At 36.5% G+C, this 22,688-nt stretch overlaps 1 protein-coding gene across 6 annotated transcripts in view; it reads left to right on the top strand.

Moving 5' to 3' along the window:
• The window catches only part of Atrx (ATRX chromatin remodeler), a 217,620-nt gene that overhangs the window by 113,440 nt on the left and 81,492 nt on the right, over positions 1-22,688 (top strand). For all 6 annotated transcript variants that reach the window (XM_026405589.2, XM_026405587.2, XM_077794035.1 and 3 more), the window contains 2 exons: positions 20,941-21,078; positions 22,273-22,448. In XM_026405589.2, the coding sequence (XP_026261374.1) occupies positions 20,941-21,078; positions 22,273-22,448 (314 nt within the window). The remainder of the gene's footprint in view (positions 1-20,940; positions 21,079-22,272; positions 22,449-22,688) is intronic.

Below are 22,688 nucleotides of genomic sequence, written 5' to 3'. Positions count from 1 at the left end.
TCCCCTTCCCCCAATGTGAATTAACCCCCACACATCAAGAAAACATTTGGAGGCTGGGATTGTGGCTCAGGGGTAGAGCACTCGCCTAGCACGGGCAAGACCCGGGTTTGATTCTCAGCACACATAAAAATAAAGGCATTGTATTGTGTCCATCTATAAAAATGATATTCATTCATTCATTCATTCATTCATTCTCTCTCTCTCCAAAAAAAAAAAAAAACATTCGGCCTTTGTTTTTTCTGGGATTGACTTATTTCACTTAGCATAATATTCTCCAGCTCCATCCATTTACTTGTAAATGCCGTAATTTCATTCTTCTTTAAGGCTGAATAATATTCCATTGTGTATATATACCATATTCTTCCATTCATCTGTTGAAGGGCATCTAGATTGGTTCCATGGGTTGGCTATTGTGAACTGAGGCACTGTAAATATTGAGGTGGGTGCACTACTGTGGTCTGCTGATTTTAAGTCCTTCGGGTATAAACCAAGGAGTGGGATAGCTGGGTCAAATGGTGGTTCCATTCCAGGTTTTCTGAGGAATCTGTATACTTTTATACAGAGTGGTTGCATCAATTTCCAGGCCTCTAGCAATGTATAAGTGTACCTGTTCCCCCACATCCTTACCAATATTTGTTGCTGCTTGCATTCTTGATAATTGCCATTCTGACTAGAGTAAGTTGAAATCTTAGAGTAGTTTTGATTTGCATTCCTCTGATTGCTAGAGATATGGAACATTTTTTCATTCATTCATTTATATATATATATATATATATATGTTGTAGTAGAACACAATACCTGTATTTTTAAAATATTTTTTTAAAGTTTTCGGTGGACACAACATATTTACTTATTTATTTATTTATTTTTTATGTGGTACTGAGAATCGAACCTAGCGCCCCTTGCATGCCAGGCAAGCACACTACTGCTTGAGCCACATCCCCGGCCCCACAACACCTGTATTTTATTTTTTTATTTTTATGTGGTGCTGAGGATCAAACCCAGCGCCTTGCACATGCTAGGCAACCGCTCAACCACTGAGACACATCCCCAGCCCTTTTTTGATCGATTGTATTTCTTCTTCTGTGAAGTGTCTGTTAACTTCCTCTGCCCATTTATTGATTGGGCTCTTTTTTATGTTAATTTTGAGTTATTTATGTATCCTGTTCCTGGAAATTAGTGCTCTATCTGAGATGCATGTGTTAAAGATTTTCTCCCATTCTGTAGTCTCTTACTTCACATTATTGTTTCCTTTGCTGAGAAGAAGCTTTTTAGTTTGAATCCATCTAACTTATTGATTCTTGATTTTTACTTCTTGGAATTTAGGAATCTGGTTGAGGATATCAGGTTCTAAACTGACGAGATGAAGATTTGGGCCTATTTCTTCTATGAAGTGCAGGGTCTCTTTTCTAGTGCCTAAGTCTCTGGTCTACTTTGAGTTGACTTTTGTGCAGGTTGAGAGGCAGAGGTTTAATTTCATTTTGCTACATGTAGATTTCCAGTTTTCCCAGCACCATTTGTAAAAGAGGCTGTCTTTTCCAATGTATGTTTTTTAGTGCCTTTGTGTAGTATGAGTTAATTGTATTTATGTGCTTTGGTCTCTTTGTCTTCTCTTCTGTGCCCTTGGTTTACATGTCTATTTTGGTGCCAATCCCATGTTGTTTTTGTTACTCTTGTTCTGTATTATAGTTTAAGATCTGCTATTTTGATGCCTGTTTCTTCACTCTTTTTGCTAAGGATTGCTTTGGCTATTCTGGCTCTCTTTACAAATGGATTTCATGATTACATTTTCTGGTTCTATAAAGAATGTTACTGGGATTTTAGTAGGAATTACATTACATCTGTGTCAATCTTTAGTTACTATGGCCATTTTGACAGTATTAATTCTGCCTACCCTGGAGCATGTGAGAGGTTTCCATCTTCAAAGGTCTTCTTCTATTTCTTTAGTTTTCATTGTAAAGGTATTTTAAGTCTTTTGTTAGATTGATTCCGAAGTATTTTATTTTTTAAGGCAATTGTGAATAGGGTAGTTTTCCTAATTTCTCTTTCAGTGGATTCATCACCAATGTATGGGTACTGATTTTATATCCTCTTACTTTGCTGAATTCATTTATTAGTCCTGGAAGTTTTCTGGTGGAATGTATTGTATCTTCTAAATATGGAATGATGTCTTTGGCAAATAGTGATAATTTGAGTTCTTTTCCTATTTATAGCCCTTTAATGCATTTTGATACACTGTACACAAATGGAGAACAACTTCTTATTCTTCTGCCTGTACATATGCAGAGTCATGCCGGTTATGCAATAATTCATGTATATAGGGTAAAAATGTCTGTCTAATTATACCAACCCTCCCACTTGAACACTCCCTCCCGTCTTCTCTGCCAATCCAATGTCAAAATGCATTATGCTGTCATATATAACTAATTACAACAAATTAAAAAATATATAGAATAAGCTGCCACTTTGAGTATCATAATGCTAACATCTTAAATGGTTTTTAAAGTCAACTGGATGATTAATGTAATTCTGCAATTATGATAAAAATAGTTTAAGAGCCTTCCAGAATACAAAATTGCTCAACAATACTTTTAAAATTAAAATTTTACCAGGACACATGAGAAATTAAATCATATTTTCCTTCATTGAAATTTTCAATATAGTAATGTAACTTTAATGCTGGCCCCTGCTTCAGCACCCTATACTATATTCCATGGGATAGTCAGGTTTCTTGCCTCTGTGCCTAAAATATCTGATGAGAACAATTTTAGAGAAGAATAGTTTATTTGAGGGCTCATGGTTTGAGAGGTCTCTGTCCATAGAAGTGTGGTTCCATTCCTCAGGGCATAAGGTGAGACAGAACATCGTGGCAGGAGAGGGTGGCAGAGAGAGAGAGAGAGAGAGACTGCACTCTTCAGATACAGAATATATACTCCACAGCCACGCCCCTAGTGAACCACTTCCTGCAGCCTCACCCCTGCTGCCTCCAGGCTCCACTCTCTTAATCCCATGAGGGATCGATTTGCTGATTTGGTTAAGGCTATAGCCCAATCACTCGTCCTCTAAACCTTCTCTGTTGTCTCTCATGTGAGCTTCAGGGGACACTTCATCATCACATTATTCTTTAGCAGCAGCAGAAATTTTCTGTCAATTTCATGTTGCCTAAAGAGGTTGTCAACTGGACCTGCTGTCTGAGCATCTGTAGGCTTCATGAATTGGATCAGTTCATCCACACACCAGGGTGATGAGTTTTAAAGAAGCCCTTTTTTTTTCAAGGACACTGATGTCGGGTACAGCTATATATCTTGGAGCTTCACTCCTCTTCTGCATTTGGCATTTATCTTTGGAGTAACTACTCTTGGGAGATTATTTGTTCTCAACTAGTGTGAACTTGTAGTTGCTTGGTACCTCCTGAGAAAAATCTCTGTAGAAAGAAGTTTAAATAAAATTTCTACAGGCAGGATTCAAGGAGTCTCATGAATTTAGTCATGAATTCTTAGACTCTCTAGGAAAATTTTCCTCTTTGGGCATGCCCTCTCCCTCAGGAAACAGTAATTTTTTTTTTTTTTTTTGGTGGGGGGTTGTAGTAATTCTTCTTTAGAGGCATTCACCTTTGCTTTGAGCAGCTTGGCATAGAGGAGAATCCTTTAAGATACATGTTGCAGAGGAGATGGATTGATGGTTTTCTTTCCTGTTATTTCCTCTTTTACCTGCACACATGAAGTGTTGGGTTCGATCTTGACCACTGATTTATCTTTATCAAGCTCTGTAGGGCTATGAGCTTTCCTTTTAGAGGAGCTGAGAGAGTGGCTCCTCAAAAGGTTTTCATACTACGGACTGTGGCCTGAAGTCTCAAGAAAGCAAAGAGCAAATGATGTACTATTCATACATGGAAGATGAATGGAAGGTGTTTCCCCATCGGAAAAAGCAGTATTCAGTGCTCCTCCATGATTATCTGGCCTGAAGTATCCCAGGATAGTCTCAGACTGAAAGGCAGAATACACACAGGCCTGCACATTCTGGCAGAGCACCACATTTCCAGAGTCTTGAGTACTTCATTGCCTCATGGTCCTACAAGATACTCCAGGCTTATGGTATATCATCCCATGCCTCAGATCAGCTATTTCTCCATACACCGTGGTTACTCTTATTGAAAAAAGTGGCATTCACAAAGATCCTGGTCCTGGGTATGCGTGCTCCTAATTGGATTTCGGTTTTAATCAGCTTTTTTTTTTTTTTTTTGCTGCCGTGACTAAAGTACACTACCAGCACGATTGTAGAGGAGGAAGAGTTTATTTGAGGGCTCATGGTTTCAGAGGTCTCTGTCCGTAGAAGTGTGGCTTCATTCCTCAGAGTTTAAGGTGAGACAGAACATTGTGGCAGGAGAGGGTGGCAGAGGGAATCAGCTCATATCATGCTTATCCAGAATGAGAGATTTCACTGGCCAGATACAAATATATACCCAAAGCCATGCCCCAAATTTTCACCTTTTCCAGCAGCATCTTAGCAGTTCAGTTTCCACTCAGTTAATACCTATCAGAGGATTAAATCACTGAATGGGTCAAGATTCTTGTAACCCAGTGATTTCTCCTCTGCACCTTTTTTGATTGTCTTACATGTGAGCTTTTAGGGGACACCTCACATCCAAAATATCAGTTTGTGCCCACGAAAGCTCACAACATAAAATACAATTTTTCATTTCCAGGGTTCTGTATAGTCATTAGGGTAAGATTGCTGAAAGTTCAAGTCCAAAATCTTCTCTGAGGCTCAAGGCAATCTCCTGTTGTGTACTTTTGTAAATATAAAGCAGTTTACAAGTGTCCAATATGTAATGGCACACTGTAAATGATTGCATTCACAAAATTAGGGAGATAGAAAGACGGATAGGACCAAGGCAAGACCAAAATCCAGCTGGGTAATGAAGTCTTATAGCTCCTTGTCCAGAATCTTGGGCACATGATATCTTAGTGTTCTCTCCAAGGGCATGTATAGCTCCACCCCTATGGCCTTGTTGGTTGCAGCTCAAGTGGCTTGTCTCTGCTCAGTTGTTGCAGCTTTCCTAGGTCGATGTCCTATGGTTACTCGCATTTCTTTTTTCAGGGGTCTCCACTGCAGCTTTGACTTACTCCTCACATCTCCACATTTTCACTTCTCAGGGAGTGCCTGCAGGGACTCTGACCATGCTGCACTTTGCCTGGCTTCCCAGCCCCTCCTTTAAAATCTTCCTGAAAGCCTCCATAAACCCCTAAGTCATCCTTCATTCTTGCAGAACCAGCAGTACATGTCGGTTGCCATCTCAAGCAATAACTCACTGCAGCACCCTCTGAGTGTCGGGGTGGCTGAGCATGTTGGGGAAAAAAAAGAAACTTTTTAGGCCCTCTTGTGCAAGAAGGGTGCCCCAGTGGTCTCAATAAAATTTTTACTTTTACTCCCTTTAACTTGAGTTGGGTGTGGTCTTATCAGCTCCTGAGATGCCCTGAAGCCATATTTCTTTGTATATCTGGCAAAGTGTTTTTTTAGTGGCAGTTAAAAGATATCTTTTAACATCTGCAACTTCCTTAGCCCCAGTTTTACTCTATCCTTTCAAGTCCAGGTTTTTAAAAAATAAGTTCTGCTTTGCTTTCTGTTCCTTAATATCACAATAAGTTTGGCTAAAAGCTGTCAGCCATGTCCATGCCACCTCCTGAATGCTAGGCTGCGTAGATAATTCTTCTGCCAGATTAAGAAGTTCATCACTTTTAAAATCAACCTCACAAAGAGTCTCACGATAAAATACTGACAGCTTCTCAGCCAAAACATAACAGGAATGGCCTGTCTCCAAATTCCAATGGAGTTGTTCTTTGAACCCTCTTGAGCCCTATCTTCACTATCCCAGTCCTATTGGCATTCTGTTCTTTGAGCTCCCACCAGAATCATCCATTAAGCTCTGCTTACAACAACCTAAAGCATTTCCAGCTTGCACTATTAAGTATCTCAGAATTCTTCCCACCAGTTCCAAAAAGCTCAAAAATCTTCTGATCCTTATGGTCAGGTTAGTCACACTAATGACCCCATTTCTCTGTACCAATTTCTGTTTTATCAGGTTTTTTGCTGCTGTGACTAAAGGACCTACCAGCATAGCGTTTTTTCTTCTAGGGCCTCTCAGTAGACAGAGATCATATGAGCATGGTGTACAATCCATGTACGTGTGTATGTATGCATGCGTGTGTGTGTGTGTGTGTGTGTGTGCATACGTATGTGTGTATATTAAAACATGGTTTAGTAGATAGTGTCCTCACCTCTAGCCCAGTACCACACTGCTTATTTTTTCTTTTGTTTTTTGTTAAGCCATAACTTGTATTTCCTTTTTCCTACGATACACTTATATGTTTTTTCAGTCTCATGTGTAAAGTATTTGTGTGTGTTGCAGTGGGATTGAATCCAGGGGTGCTTTACTACTGAGTCATATTCCCATCTCTTCTTACTGTTTATTTTGAGACAAGGCCTTGCTACGTTGTCAAACCTGGCCTCATGTTTGTGATCCTCCTGCTTCTGCCTCCCAAGTCACTGGGATTACAGGTGTGTTCCACTGCATGTGGCTCAGTATTGTAGAGTCTCTGCTCTTGTGACAAACAAATTTACCCACTAGAGTACATTGTTTATGGTTGCTTTTGTCTGTACCTTTATAATTTCCAGTTAAGACATCATTTTCCAAAATTACATAGGCTAATTCCTTTATTTTGTTTGCATATATTAAAGTTTATACTTTGTAATATGGTTTAGTGGATTTTGACAATAAAGATATGTATTTGTAACTTTATTACTATAGTAGTTTCTTAAAACATCTTACCATTATTTTTGGTAACCTGATCATTCATTATTTTCTCACTTATAATTATGGCTGGACTTTTTTTAACTTAATACATTTTATTTAGTTGACTTTTGAGTCACATTACCATTGGTTAATATATGACAAACTTATTCAGCATTGATGGATCCATACTTGGGTAAGCCCTATCAAATTGGTGAGAGTGGTGAAAGGTTTAAGAGAGATTCGAATCTCATTCAGCATCAGAGAATTCATACTGAAGAAAAATATTACCAGTGTGATGAATGTGGCCAATGTTTCAGCCCGATTTCCCATCTTATTCAGCACCAGAGAATCCATAGTGTGGACAAGCCCTACCAGTGCAGTGCATGTGGGAAATGCTTCAGCCAGAGCTCTCTTGTGAAGCAGCATTTGAAAGTGCACAAGGAAGAAAAGCCATGTAAAACCCAGGATAAAAACCCCAGGGTTTTTTAAAATTTTATTTTATTTTTATTTTTGCCCCAGGGCAAAAGTCTCAGTATCATATTGGAAAGCTGTTACAGGAAGGAAATCAGTGGATGGTTGTGCCAAATTATGGCGGTCCTTCAGCCCTTTTTTTTTTGGGGGGGGGAGATGGTTTAGATACAGACTACTCTTTGAGAATTTCCAAATGTTATATAGTAGAGCACTTAGAATACTGGGTTCTTCACTAGCATGAAGATATTGGAAATTTAATGACACGGGGCTGAAAGAAAGTTCAGCTGCTGTTATTTTTATGTTACTGGAACACCAAAACCTTAAAATATAAAGTCCTTGATCTATATTCTGTTATAATTTCTCAAGTGTGTGTAGGATCAAATAACTCCTTAAACTATACAAAAAAGCAAAATGGTAAAAGTTAACATAATAAATGTGTTTTAAAATTTTGAAACAAAAAAAATAAATCCTTGATCTCATTTGAAATTGCTTCCTACATTCTTTTGAAAAAATGCACTTTAAGTACTCAGTCTTAGTATTTTCTGTGAAAGGAATACAAAAAGCGAGAAGGAATTAATTTCATTAGCTTTGAAGTTCTGTGTCATTAGGAGATCTTATGTTTGTAGAAAGCTTGAGTTTTTCTTATTGTGGAGAATTACACATAACAAAACATTTTCATAGTGTTCTGTGACTATCACAATTATTCCATTAGAAATGCAGAAATTCTTCATCACCCTGAAAATAAATTCTGTACCTATTAGCACTCATTACCACTAATCTGCTTTCTGTTTCTATGGATTTGCGTATTCTGGATATGTCAATAAGATGGAATCATGTAATATCTACCTCATTGATTTAGCTTAACATTTTAAAGGTTTATCTATATTAAAATGTGCATCAGTAGTCTGTTAACATTTCCTGCCAAAGAATATTACACTGTATGCATACTAACCATAGTTTTATTGATGGACCTTTACCTTTTTTTTATTTTTCAGTACTATGAATAATGCTGCAATGAACATTCATGTAGAAGTTTTTATTTTTGCATGTATTTTTTCATCCCTCTGGATATTTAGCTAAGAATGGAATTTCTGGGTTATATGGTAACATAATGGTTCATATTTTGAGGAAATGCCAATTTTCCACAGCATTTGCACCATTTTTTTACCAGAAGTGCATGAAAATTCTTCTTTCTCCATTTCTTTAACACTTGTCATTGTCTGTTTTATTATATCTTTCCTTGTGGGTATAAAGAAGTATCTCATTGTGGTTTTAACACACATTTTCCTAATGAGTAATTATGGTCAGCATCTTTTCATATATTTGTTGGTTATTTGTTTATTCTCTTTGGAGAAATTTCTTATTCAAAACCTTGTTTAGTTTGTAGTGGGTTTTCTTTAACCCCCCACCCCCACCCTTTTGGTTCTGGGTGTTGAACTTAGAGAGACTCAACCAATGAGACTCATTTTTACATTGTTTTCAAGATATATATTTTGTCTTCATTGTCTGAGGTCCTGTCTTCCAAGTGGTCTAATCTGTTGATGTTGCTTTCAGTTGAACTTTTAATTTAGTTTATTGTTTCTTTCATTTCAAGGATTTCTATTTTTTTAAGAACCTCTATCTCCCTATTAATCTTTTGCTTCTTGTATTTGTTTATGTAGCTCTTTGTGAAAATGATCTTTTGCTTCCTGTACCTGCTCTTATAGCATCCTTTAATTCTCAGAACATTTTCATTATGTACATCCTGAGCTCCTTCTCTGTCATTTCTCCTTCTGTGCTGGCCATGGATTCTAATAATGTGGTATCTTGATTTGTTTGGGGCACTTTCTTCCCTTGTCTTTTCATATTGCTAGTGTGTCTTCCCTTCTAGCACTGTGGATCCCAGGCATTACCATTTTTACCCTATAGGCTTATAGTGACCCTGGAGGGAACCAGTATCTCTCTTTTGAGGTGAAGGACAATGTTAACAGATCCCAAAATAAACAATATACACTCAAAAAGCAAAATGTTTGCTATTAAGACATTTATACTTTGGTCACAATGTACAGAAATGGTGAATTCAATTATTATCTACAATATACTCAGTAGGCTTCTAAAAGTATTTACAGTTTCAAATGGTGGACAAAGAACCTGTGGTGAGTAGTAGGATGATAAGTAGTAGGATGATATGCTGAGGAGGTAGGAGGTGAGGATATAGAGTTATTATATCTTAGGAAGTGTGAAGGAGAATTCTAAAGAGGAAGATTAGTAGCAGGAGAAGGGAGAGGAAGTAATTTTGGGTATGGAAGCAAGTGGGAAGACAGTAGAGTACATAAAACAAACACACATATATATTAAGAAAAGTAAAAAATGTTAAAATAGTAGAATTGGTGGGTGGAAAAGGAAAAAAGAAAAAAGAATATACAACATAACTGTAATATACTATTCAGTCATCCCAGTTCTCAAAATCCTAATTCATGCAATGTACTTGGTTTCATATCTGATGGGGATATGAGGGTGGGAGAATAGAGATGGAGAGGAAAAAATATCTTGAAGGAAGAAACAGGGATTGTTTGGGTTGGAGTTCAGTATCTTTCCTGCTTCCCTTCTCATCCAATAGGTAGGGTCCTCTGTTGTTAGTTTATATCTCCGCCCTCAGGATGGTGAAGCTAACCAGGGTGTTACTGTGCCGGAGTAGTGGCTGCTGGGGAGAGGGGGCAGTTAGAAACTGGGTACCTGGCCAGCTGGGCTTCCAAACTGGGAGTTGCTCCCATTGAAGGTGGTGATGAAAGTTACCCAAAATGAAGGTGCCTGCTTTCAGCTATTGGATGTTGGGTCATGTGTGGAGGTGGTGGGGGAGCCGAGCGATAGCATTGGAAGATGAGTTCAGAGACGAGCTCTGTGGCATGTAGTGTGTGGCTGTTGCCTGAGTTCAGGGACTTTGTGAAGTTCTCAGGTGCAGGCGGGCTACGGCACACAGGGGACTATCTGCGCTGCTGCAGAGTCCCAAGATGGTGGCAACCAGGGGAGCCCCACGTTGGCAGATGGGGTTCCAAACAGGAGTGGTGGCCAAACAGTAGTGGTGGCTGGAGTTCCTGCTTGTGGGAAGCTGCTGGGTGTCCTGTGTGGGAGTGGCTTGTGTGATTTCTGCTCGGGTGGGTGGCTGAAAGTTCTGTGTGGGTGCTGCTGCCGATAGTCGGTAGTCCTGCTCTGGTACCCAGTAGTCCTATATGGGCAAATAGTTGGGATACCTCCTCTGATGCTGAACCCTGGACTGCCTGGTGACTGATTTCTGTGCATGAGCAGGAATGTTGCTCATAGAGAAGCAGTATAATCCTAGGTCATGGAGTGACACACAATGTTGCCTCCCTCTGGCCCGCCATCTTGGATCCTCTTTTTATCTTTTTCATGCTGTTGATTTAACCCAGGGTTGCTTTTCCACTGGGCTATATCCCCATCCCTATTTTTAAAAAAATTTTTTTTAATTTTTAATTTTTTGTTCTTTTTAGATATACATGACAGTAGAGTATATTTTGAAATTTTTATATAGGCATGGAGCATATCTTATTCTAATTAAGATTCCAGTCTTGTCCTTGTGTATTATGTAGAGCTTCATTGTGGTGTATTCATATATGTACATGGGAACCTTATGTCTGATTCATTCCACTGTCTTCCCTATTCCTTTTCCTCCTCCCTTCCCTGCATTCCCCTTTGTCTAACCTTCAGTTCTTCACCTCTCCCCTTTTGTTGTGTCATCCACATATCACACAGAACATTTTACCTTTTTTTTTTTTTTTGGTGGGGGGGAGGTTTTTCTCCCCATTCATTTTTTTTTTTTTTTTTTAAAGAGAGAGTGAGAATTTTAACATTTATTTATTTTTTTCTTAGTTCTCGGCCGACACAGCATCTTTGTTGGTATGTGGTGCTGAGGATCGAACCCGGGCCGCACGCATGCCAGGCGAGCGCGCTACCACTTGAGCCACATCCCCAGCCCCCCATTCATTTTTATGTTTTTAGTTTTAGACAGGGTCTCACTAAGTTGGTAAGACTGGCCCCCATCTGGATTTTTCCTACCTCAGCCTATCAAGTTGCTGGTATTACAGGTGTCTGCCACTTTATGCAGCTCTTTGATTTCATTTTTCTTGCCTAATGGACCTTCCTAGAGCTTCCTATACAATATTGCATGTAAATTGTGAGAAAGTTTGTCTTGTTTTTGATTTTAGGAAGCTCAATTAACTATGGTGTTAACTTTGTTTTTTTCTAAAAAACAAATACCTTTTATGAGGGTTGGATATTTGCTTTATTTTTTGTTAAATTTGAAAAATAAATACTTATATTACCTTTGTTAGCACTTAACTGGAGCTATGGCCTTTCTGTTAGGTTTTATTGAATATTCTTTGAAGTCTTACCTTTCATTTCCTTTCCAGAGTATATAAGAAGCTTAGAGATACCTTGGTTTGTCATATCGGAAAAATCATCTGTACTGCATGGAGAATCCCCTGTTTTCTATTACTATATGTAATATATACTAAGAGGCATATGTAAGCTCTAAAATGTATTGGCAGTAATCGCTTTTTTATATAATTTTTCTTTCCATCTAAACCTAAAGTATTGGGCTATTTAGAAGGGATCTGTTAAACAAAACACTTGCTTTTCCAGTACATGTTTTCTTTCTTTGCCCAATTTGTCCTCTCTGATTTGGGGTCTGACTGGTGGTAGTGAAGGATAATATAAGTGATAGCTGAGTTTATGAAGGCCTGACTTTGGGTATGTTGTGGCATAAAAATCTGAATTGTAGTTTAAGATGGAAGTAAAGTGTAAGAGGTAGGAGATACCAGATTCTTAAGATTGAGATCAGGTCATAAATTCACAAGTGTAAGCTATTAGGACAGAATCCTGGAATAGTGGGAGCATGTATTAGGATGGAATTTGTTTAGAACTGACCAGAGTTTTTGGACAACAGTATTCATATGTGAACTCTGGTTCTCTCTGCATAATTATTAGCCAAAGTCTTAGTGGATTAAAGTGACAACCATCTTTTCATTATTTCTCCTTGTTTTAGTGTCTCAGGGTTTTGCAGTAGGCTTGCATGGACAGTTTCCAATATTTTATCAGTTTTTTCCTTAATATTTTGATTTTTAAAATTTACCAGTACATAACAATGTAATACACTAAAAATAAATTTAAGTATAACAGTATATAAAAAGACTTTTATTTTGTTTTCCTCTCCTATCCTGCCACTTATTTTAAAGCATATTTTCCTACTTAATATCTTCAAATTGATCTGTTGGAGTCTAATTAACATTACTGTTCTTGATTGTTCATTAGGTGTGTTTGTGGTACAATATTGACGGCATCATTTGATTTCAGCAATAATATCTGCCTATATAATTAGAATAAATATTAAAAGTATACTGATCCATCTTAACATCCTTTAATATCAGGCTTGAGTTTGTGTGCAGTGATCCATAACTGTAATGCAGCTTGGGAGGGTGAGACAGGAGGATCACAAATTCAAAGCCAGCTGTCGCAACTTAGCAAGGCTCTAGGTAACTTAGTGGAACACTGTCTCAGAATGAAAAATAAAAAGTGCTGGATATATGGCTTAGTGGTTGAGTGCCTCTGGGTTCAATCCCTGGTACAAATCATCATCAACATCATCATCATCATCATCTTCTTCTTCTTCAGTCTTGAATTTTGAACAGAAATTTTCTTATATACTTTTGTTAGATCTCTTTCCTTCTACTGCCCAGAATGTCATGGCTGCTATTGTCCCTGTACTTTCTGTTAAATGATTTCTAAGTGTAAATATTTTCATTCCCTACTACCTCACTTGTGTATGATTTTTGGGAATAAAATTTTCCAGAAAATGTGTTTCCATGCTAATTAAATTGCATTTCTTTTAAATATTAATTTTTTTTGAAATGGCTTTTGCTCAGATTGACCTTGAATTCCTGAACTCAGGCCTTTAAAGTAGCTTTGCATACATGCTCATGTCAGTGCTCCTAGTTTAAACATTAAAATTCTTTATTAAAAAATAATTATCTTAGAAACTTATATTTATTACTATTAGTAAATACAATGTAAACAACAAAATTTAGCTTTTGGAGTTGTTTCCTCAGATATCATTAATAAGAATTGGGCTTGCTCTCCCCCTACTGCTTTGTTAACTAATAGTCTTTTTAAGTTAAAGAAATTACAAATGTAATTTATGTTCTTAATCAAAATGCAAACTGAAGGGGCCAGGGTTGTGGCTCACAGGTAGGGACTTGCCTAGCATGCGTGAGGCACTTGGCTTCGATCCCCAGAACCACATAAAAATAAACAAATAAAGGTATTGTGTTCATCTACAACTAAAAAAGATATTTAAAAAATTCAAAAGAAGAAAAAGGATTGTGTGCTGGAACATAAACGTTTCCTTCCTTCTTAGTCCTCTATTATTTCATGTATATTCTTCCAGACATTTTTTGTACTTACAGAAGCATGTATTTTAGTTTGCAATATTTAGAGTCCTCAAAGCTACCTTCAGGTTCAGTAATTCACAGGAAGGACACACAGAACTAAGGAAAGCTATGATACCCAGGGTTATTGTTTGGTATAATAGAAGAAATCAAATTAAAATCAGCAATAGGAAAAGGCACATAGGGCAGAGCACCAGATAATTTCTTGAGTGATCTTTCAGTGGAATCATTCACAGAGGTCTAGCTTCTTCTAGAAATTAATGAATGACAGTATGCATTGAGTATTACCCACCAGGTAAGGTCATTTTGGACATGGGCATATAGGTATGGTTGACCACCTTTGTGACTGATCTCCAAATCCTTCATAGTCTAGAAGTTTCCACATGGCCTAAGCCTCCCACCCCCCTGTGCATCTTCCTCTATATGGACACTCCAAGGTCTCCAGCTAAACACTCTTTATGTGGTAGGACATTTATAGCAGACCTTTCTTTGAGTAAGAATAATCCTTTGTGTACATACATATATGTGTATATAGATAAAATCAGCTTATTTTATGTTGTTGTTTAAATGTAAATGACATCATAATATAGATAACTATAGACCCTCATAGGCCAGTTAGAATGTTACCTGATTTCTCAATCTAGACCATGAAAGCCAGTATGACTTGGCATAATACATACTAAGCCCTGAAACATAATGATTGACTAAGCAAAGCTACCCTTGACACAGTTATCCCTCATAAATGAAGATGAAATGAAAACCTTTAGGCCACATGGGGATGGATGAGATTGCCCTAATATTATTTAGACTGCAAAATGGTATGAATTGATAAGCCTTCAGCAGAAACTTTTCTTTTTTTAACCTTGCAGATTAGTTTAACGATGTCAATTCTAAACTCCTTCTCTGACACTTCTTCTACTGTGGTGTTGATGGACTCTGTCATTGGAGTATCTTGGTTTGTTTGGGGTGATTGGTCCCTTGCTTTTCCATGTTGTTTTTCTACCCTTCTAACAGTATGAATCTGAGTTTCTACCCTGTGGACTTATTTATAGTGCCCCTGAAGGTTTCCAGTACCTCACCATTTAGGGGGAGATTAATCATAATAACAATTAATGCAAACAGTACCCAGCATTAAACCAAATAGTTTGTTCTATGACATCTACAATGTTAATTATCACAATAAACACAAACAATATGATCAGTTATTGCCTATAATAAAAACAGTAAGTTTCCAAAATGGTTTATGATTTCAAATGGTAGACAGGGAGAGAGCAGAAGTAATATAGGATGTGATAATTATGGTGGAGGAGGAGAGAAGGTTGGAGTAAAAATTTAAAGGAAGAGTGAAGAGGAAAACAATTTCAGTGGAAGAAAAGAGAGAGAATCAAGGAAAATAGGTGAGAGAAATAAGATTCGGTCCTCAGCCCTGGGGAAAAAATTAGGTTAAAGAAATAAAAATAGGGCTCAGTGGTAGAGCACATGCCTAGCATGCGTGAGACACTGGGTTCGATCCTCAGCACCACATAAAAATAAAATAAAGGTGTCATGTTCACCTCCAACTGAAAAATATTTTTTCAAAAAAATATAAAAATAAAAAATTGAAAACAAAAGAATATAAAACAAAACTGAAAGACATTAATCAAACATCTTATTCATCAAAAACTTGATCCATGAAAAATAACTGCTTTTTAAAATGTTAGAAAAAATACAAATATGAATATGTATAAATGTCCATGAACCATTAGGTCACAATTATAGAAAAGAAAAAGGAAAATCTCAACAAAAAGTTAAAGAATTGTTTGTGGTGGAGTTCAAAAGATTCTTAGCTTTTCTTCTCAGTGGTGTTAGGTGGGGTCAACTGGGGCACATTTCCCCATCCTCAAGATGGATTGCTGGAGTGAAAGAGAGAATCCCATAAGTGGGATTAGTAGAGGGGGCTCAGGCTTAGGTAGGCTCCAGGCTATTTATTTGCTGAATGCCAAATTTGACCATCAGGTTTAACAATTGCTGGTTCACTCTGGAAGACTGCACCCCAGGGGTCTTTCCTGGGTTCCACTTGTGTGGTGGAGGAGCCAGTTCTTAGTCTACTATGTCACCTGCAGACCCCACCTTTCCTAGTCTTGAGTTCAGTATCCAACCTCAATCTCTTCCCCACTCCTTTAAAAAATCATGGCCATGACATCTCTCCCAGCTGGTCCTATAAGCAGCCAGATTATAGGGGGAAGGGGAAGGGAAGAGCTGGTTGGGTTTCCATGCCCACTTGTCTCCTGAGTAAACTTCTCTCCACGTTTGATTTTTCTCCTGGTCACTTAATTACACTCTGTGTTGTGCAGTGTATTTTTACTGGGCCTGTATTTCGGGTCAAACTTCAGTTTGCCAGGAATTGTCTCCCTCAGCTACTGGCCTGAGCATCTCAGCTGCAGAGTTGTTCTTTTCTTTGCCCTCCGAATGCCACCTGAAGTGATGGCACCTTCTTTCCTCACATTTGGATATTATGCAGTGTGTCTTTCAGTTTAGTTGGGCAGTATTTTTTGATTTCCAAATTGTTCATACCCAGACATGCCTCAGGCCTCCTAAAAATGTAGGTTCCTTTAATTCTCTTATCTCTCGGCTTTGCTTGTGGAAAGACTGCTCTTGCTAATGTCTCCGGCTACTGTAGAGGCTGTGGCGCTGGGGATGTTTTCCGTATTTTATTATATCCAATCTCATAAGTCCCCATCCGCTTTGAATGTCCAGAATTAAATTTCAATAAACACCCCCCCTCCCGTTTTTTTGCTCACCCACCTTGCTGAGAAGCTGCCTAACTTCTTTCTTGGTTTCATGTCACGGAGCAGTCAGAAAAGGGTCCTTCTCTATGCAACCATCTTGAAACATCCTTAGAAACTATTTCAAATTTAAAATTTTGCTCTTTTCCTGGACTACCAATTCTTAGTTAGATACTCTTAGAATGTGAGCTCTACTTCTCAGTTGTCCATTTGATCATGGGGGTAAACAACCAAAATTCTATAGTATATTGTGTTGCTAAACTACCGCCTTTGGTAGAGTTCCGTAGGTGAGGTGTACTGAATGCATTTTCTATCTTGTATTGGAAATGTGAATTTATCAAAACATAACCTCATTAATTGATTTATAGTACTTTTTTTAAAGTTCTGACAAATCTTTACTTTGGATGACCTATTTAATGGTGAGAGAGGTGTGTTGAAATCACCTACTATTATTGTATTTTGGTCTGTTCAATTCTATATTGCAGTTTTGTTTTATGTTGACAGTACACAGACGATTGAGGCATACATATTTACCATCATGATATATTCTTGTTGGATGATTCCCTTAACCAGTATGAATTGAATTTTTTTTTGTCTATTTGGATTAATTTTGTCTTAAACTCTATTTTTTTCTGATATGCAAGAAACTTCCTCTGTTTACTTTGTCTTCATTTGCATGGTATATCTTTTTTTTCATCCTTTCAGCTTTAGCTTGTGGAATATTTGCCCATGAGATGAGTTTCTTATAAATGAAATATGGTTGTGCCTTATTTTTTAATCCCCTCTGCTAATATGCCAATTATATTTTTGTTTCTTTCTTTGTTTCATACCAGAGATTGAAGCCAGGGGCACTCAACCACTGATTCACATCCCCAGATTTTTCTTTTTTCTTTCTTTCTTACTTTCTTTTTTTTTTAAGTTGTTGATAGACCTTTATTTTATTCATTTATTTATATGAGGTGCTGAGACTTGAACTCAGTGATTCACACATGCCAGATAAGGGCTCTACCACTGAGCCACAACCCCAGCCTCTATTTTTTGTTTTGAGATGTGCTCTCACTAAATTGTTGAGGGCCTTGCTAAATTGCTGTGGCTGGCTTTGAACTTGTGATCCTTTTGCTTCAGCCTCAGGAGCTAAATATATGTCTTTTGATTGATTAGAGAGATTTAGATCATTGGCTTTTAGTGTTATAGAATATGATTTTTATTTCCTGTTATTTTGATTTATTTCTAAATTTTAATGGATAATTGATTTTCCTTTTTGTGACTATTCTAGTGGGATGCTGGCTTTATTTTTCATTTCTTCCACATGTAGTATTTTATTGAGTATGTTATGTGGTGCTGGCTAAGTAGTTATGAAGTCTTTTGTTTCTTCTTACTCTGGAAGGTTTCATTTCATCTTCTTGTGTGAAGGACAGCTTTGGCAAATCTTGGTTGGTATTTGTTTGTTATGTTTCAAGGCTTGGTATGTATTATTTCAAGCCCTCCTAGCCTTTAGGATCTAGGTTCAGAAACCAATGGACACCCTAGTTCGCTTAAACTCTAAATGTGACCCACCACTTTTCTCTTGCAGCTTTGAAAGTTCTATCTTCATTCTGTATATTAAGCATTTTAATGATGTGTCATAGAGAGGATCTTCTTTGATCTTGCTTAGTTGGGGTTATAGATGCTTCTTTTATTTAGATTTCTATCTCATTCCTAAAATTTGGAATTTTTCTGATATTATTTGATTGAAAAGGTTATATATTTCATTAGTTTATATTTCAGTGCCATTGCCTACACCAGTGATTCTTCAATTTGGTTTCTTAAACGTACTCCTGATTTTAAAAATATTCTTGTGATATCTCTTAGCATCTTTTCTTTATTGATGACTTACTTTCAAGATTGTATCAGAGTTTCAAAATCTGTCTTTAAAGTGTTCTAATCTATTGATGATACTTTCAAATGAATTTTTAATTTATTAGGTCTGCCATTTCTAGGGTTTCTGTGTTTTCTTATTCAGATTCTCTTTGTCATTGTTAAAATGATCTTTCACTTCCTGTATTTTCTCTGAGTTCATTCCTTACATTTTTTTTTGGCTCATTGAAAATTTTAGATATGAATTTTCTAAATTCTTTCTCTAACATTTCCTCCACTATGGTCTCAGTGGGATCAGTTGGTAAAGTGTTGTGAGCTGTTTGGGGTAATTTGTTCCCTTGATGTTTGTATGTCTGCTCATCTGCTGTGATGATTATTCCTTCTAATTAAAAAAAAAATATTTCTTAGTTGTCAATGTACCTTTGTTTTTTTAAAAAATTTATTTATATGCATTGCTGAGAATCGAACCCAGTGCCTCACACATGCTAGGCAAGTGCTCTACCATTGAGCCACAACTCCAGCCCCTATTGCTTCTACTTTTATGCAAGGGAAGATTTAGTGAGCTTTCTTTTTTTTTCTTTTTTTTTTTTTTTGAGAGAGAGAGTGAGAGGAGAGAGAGAGAGAATTTTTAATATTTATTTTTTAGTTCTCGGCAGACACAACATCTTTGTTGGTATGTGGTGCTGAGGATCGAACCCGGGCCGCACACATGCCAGACGAGCACGCTACCACCTGAGCCACATTCCCAGCCCTAGTGAGCTTTCTTTTAAGTGCCTCCCCCCATGGGGTGAATATTCAGGTGTAGATATTCTCATTCACCATGTGTTCTTTGCTATACCCAGTATCATACCACTTTGAGAGACAATAAGCCCTATTTACTACTATCACTTTAGAACAAAGCCACATACTAATAAACCTTAGGGGAAAAAACCCCAAATTTGTGGAAACTGTTCTCTGTAGGTATAAAATTAAATTGTCAGGTTCTGGAATAGGTGGAGAATTTAACTATTAGTCAGATTACTATTAATTTCTATAGGGACTGAAGCGGGGAGTAGAAAAAATTGGGCAAATGAGAAAAAGAAAAGATTGAATAGAAAAATAAAAAGCAAGATCAAAACAAGAAAATGATGGGATTCAAGGCAGTAGTAGGTAATGCAAAAGGGACAACAAGAGCTAAGTGGATCAAAGGGCACAGAGGTAAGAAAACAAAGATAGAATGATTCCAGTTAATGTTTTGAAACATTAGAATAAGCAACAAATCAAATGGGTTCAGGGCACAATATTGAATTCTAGGGAAACTTTATCCATTCAAAATGTAGAGTAGTATATGTAAGATCAGAACTGACATTAGAATTATTTATTATAGTACATGCCAAGTGGCGAAAATTCTTAGTGAGTCTTCCTGGGTTTTTTTGCATCAAGATTTGGGACTTTCAGAAGATACCGATCACTCTTGACTAACAATTCTATTTTTCAACTTTTGTTATGAAGAGTTACTTCTCTTTTTTTTTTTGTTTGTTTGTTTTTAAGTTGTCAATGGACTTTTATTTTGTTCATTTATATGTTGTGCTGAGAATCAAACCAGGGCCTTACACATGCTAGGCAAGCTCTCTACCACTGAACCACAACCCCAGCTCAGAAGTTAGTACTTCTTTTTTTTTAATTTTTAAAAAGTTTTTAGTTGTTCATATAGTTATATGTGGTGCTGAGAATCGAACCCAGTACCTCACAAATGCTAGGCAAGTGTGCTACTGCTGAGCCCCAGCCCCAGCCCAGCAGTGACTTCTTAAAGTCATGTAGAAGACGAATTTTCTCTAATGTGTAACAGATGAAGTTTGACAGCTGGTATTACTAAGAGCAGTATTTAAGTAATATATGTGTGAATGTCAACCAGCAAGTAAATTGTGTAGGTAGGATACTTCAGTAGACAAAAAAAAGTTTTGTTTTTTTAAAAGATCATAGTGTTACTTCTGAGTCACTCTCAATTGGGAGATCTTTTACAGAAGAAAGGCGGTATTCTCTCCACCCATACCCACATAACAACCAGTTTAATGATACTTTTCTAGTTCAATTTCTCCCAACAGTGAGTCCTAGTTATTAAGAATAATTTAGAAATATTGACTGACTTCTTTCAATTTATTATATTCTTTCTTATAAGGTAACTTTTGTAATTTCACTTTATATGTATATCTAGATTGCTATTAGCCTTAGCCAGTAAGTTTAACCTAATATGCTAATGCCAAAATACTATCTTCAGAAACTAAAAGATATTTGCTTTATTGAATACTCCAAGTCTTTTTGAGGCATGTTTTGTCTCCTGGTGCTTTTCTTTTCTGTTTTAAAATGGTTGACATTTTATTTTTGTCCAAATTTGTATACTCATTTAGTGGACCTTAAGTACCATTTATAATACTACTTTAATTTTCTTCTGGTGGGATATAATTAATACTAATTATTGCCATATTAACCAAATACAGCAGCAGATAAACATAATTATACTCCTAATGTTTTATTATCTTCCTGCAAGAACAGTGCTCTAAGAGGATTAAATTTGCTTATGTGCATCACATTTCTAGTTTCATTATATTAAGCATTTTTTATACATTTTTTATAGGCCCTGACTTTGTTGTTTGTGATGAAGGCCATATTCTAAAAAATGAAGCATCTGCTGTTTCAAAAGCTATGAATTCTATACGATCAAGGAGGAGGATTATTTTAACAGGAACACCGCTTCAAAATAACCTAATTGAGTGTGAGTTTATTTCTGCAATTATGCTGTAGAGTATTGGTTTGCCTCAAGTGTATTTTTGCAACTTCTGCAATTAGCCTTTTCTCTGTTCGGTGTAGTTCCTGATTATGATCCATGTATGTCCATCCTAGTCTATTGTGAAAGAATACCATATTTTCCAAGTGCTTTATAAATGACTGGTGAACTACCATCAAAAGATATGTCCTTGTTATTGTGCAGATAAAAATATGGAAATAAAAATATAAAATATTATGAGTCTGAAATACTTTAAAATTTACAAAGGCACCTTTCTTTACTCAGGAAATATTGTAAAGATACTTACTCAGTTTTAGGGGAGGTATTGTTAAATAAAAGGAAATGCCCAATATTAACATCTTAGAAAGGGGGCATTGGAGATGAAAAACCATGCTAAATCTATTGCAGAATAGTTTGATGCTGAGGATAGATGAGTAAATTCAAGGAAGAGTGTTCTTGTGAAGTTTCTTCATTTTCTTATGTGGTGACACTAAAGAAGGAAGGTGAAATCATTTAGCAAATAACAAATTGAGTTTTCCATTATACCCTCCCACATTTTCTCATATTTGACTTTCTTTGCTGCATTACTCCACAGATTTTTACAATAACTTCTTTTCTATTTTATTAATTGAGTTTCTGATTGTTGTTTAACTTTAGGCTTTATTTTATCTTTGTTTTAGGGTTATCTCTGTTAATTTCCCTTTTCTATTATTTCATCCTATTTATAAAATGCTACTTCACATTGTAGTATTGGACAATTGACAGCCATTTTAATGACTAATGGTAATGGGGTTTTTTAATATAATCTTTTGTATGGTAGCTTATTATCTCCTTTTATTATTTTTATTCATATCTATGTTTGTTTCACAGGATAGTTGAATCATATTAAAATCATTTTTGGTGTTGTAGACCATGTGATTTATACATTGTGTCTCTTAAAAGTCATTTTTCAAAAAAATTCCTGTCTAGTATTTAAGGATAATTTTTATTTCAGTTTCTCACCTGTTTTAAGTAATCTAGTTGTATTTCAGACTAGTAACCAATGTTTATTCTACACTTAGTTGGATATTCTTTTTATCTTCATTTTGATTGATATGTGGTTTTGAAGTCAGCAATTCATTGGGGGAATTTTTCTGAGTTAAAGGTTCATTAATGTTATTGAATTAATGTCTTCTCTTTTAGATCATTGCATGGTTAACTTTATCAAGGAAAATTTGCTTGGATCCATTAAGGAGTTCAGGAATAGATTTATAAATCCAATTCAAAATGGTCAGTGTGCAGATTCTACCATGGTAGATGTCAGAGTGATGAAAAAACGTGCTCACATTCTCTACGAGATGTTAGCTGGATGTGTTCAGGTACAGACATGTTCCATAAGAATGAAATATTGTCACTTTTTTATTGTAATCCCAAAACATTTTCTGAGTTTAAACTTTGTTTTTCTTTTCCCCATTCAGCATATGGTTTTAAATTTATATATCTCGGCCTTGTCTTCAAAAGTTGCTACATCATTGAACTTTTAAGACATTTAATTGAGAATTTTAGCAGACAATTAGCAATTCATTTGTGAAGTTTAAAATCTCATATTGTATTATATT

The sequence above is a fragment of the Urocitellus parryii genome, chromosome X, assembly GCF_045843805.1.
Source record: "Urocitellus parryii isolate mUroPar1 chromosome X, mUroPar1.hap1, whole genome shotgun sequence".
Taxonomy (NCBI): Eukaryota; Metazoa; Chordata; class Mammalia; order Rodentia; family Sciuridae; genus Urocitellus; species Urocitellus parryii.
This window is presented reverse-complemented; position numbering and strand designations above follow the sequence as displayed.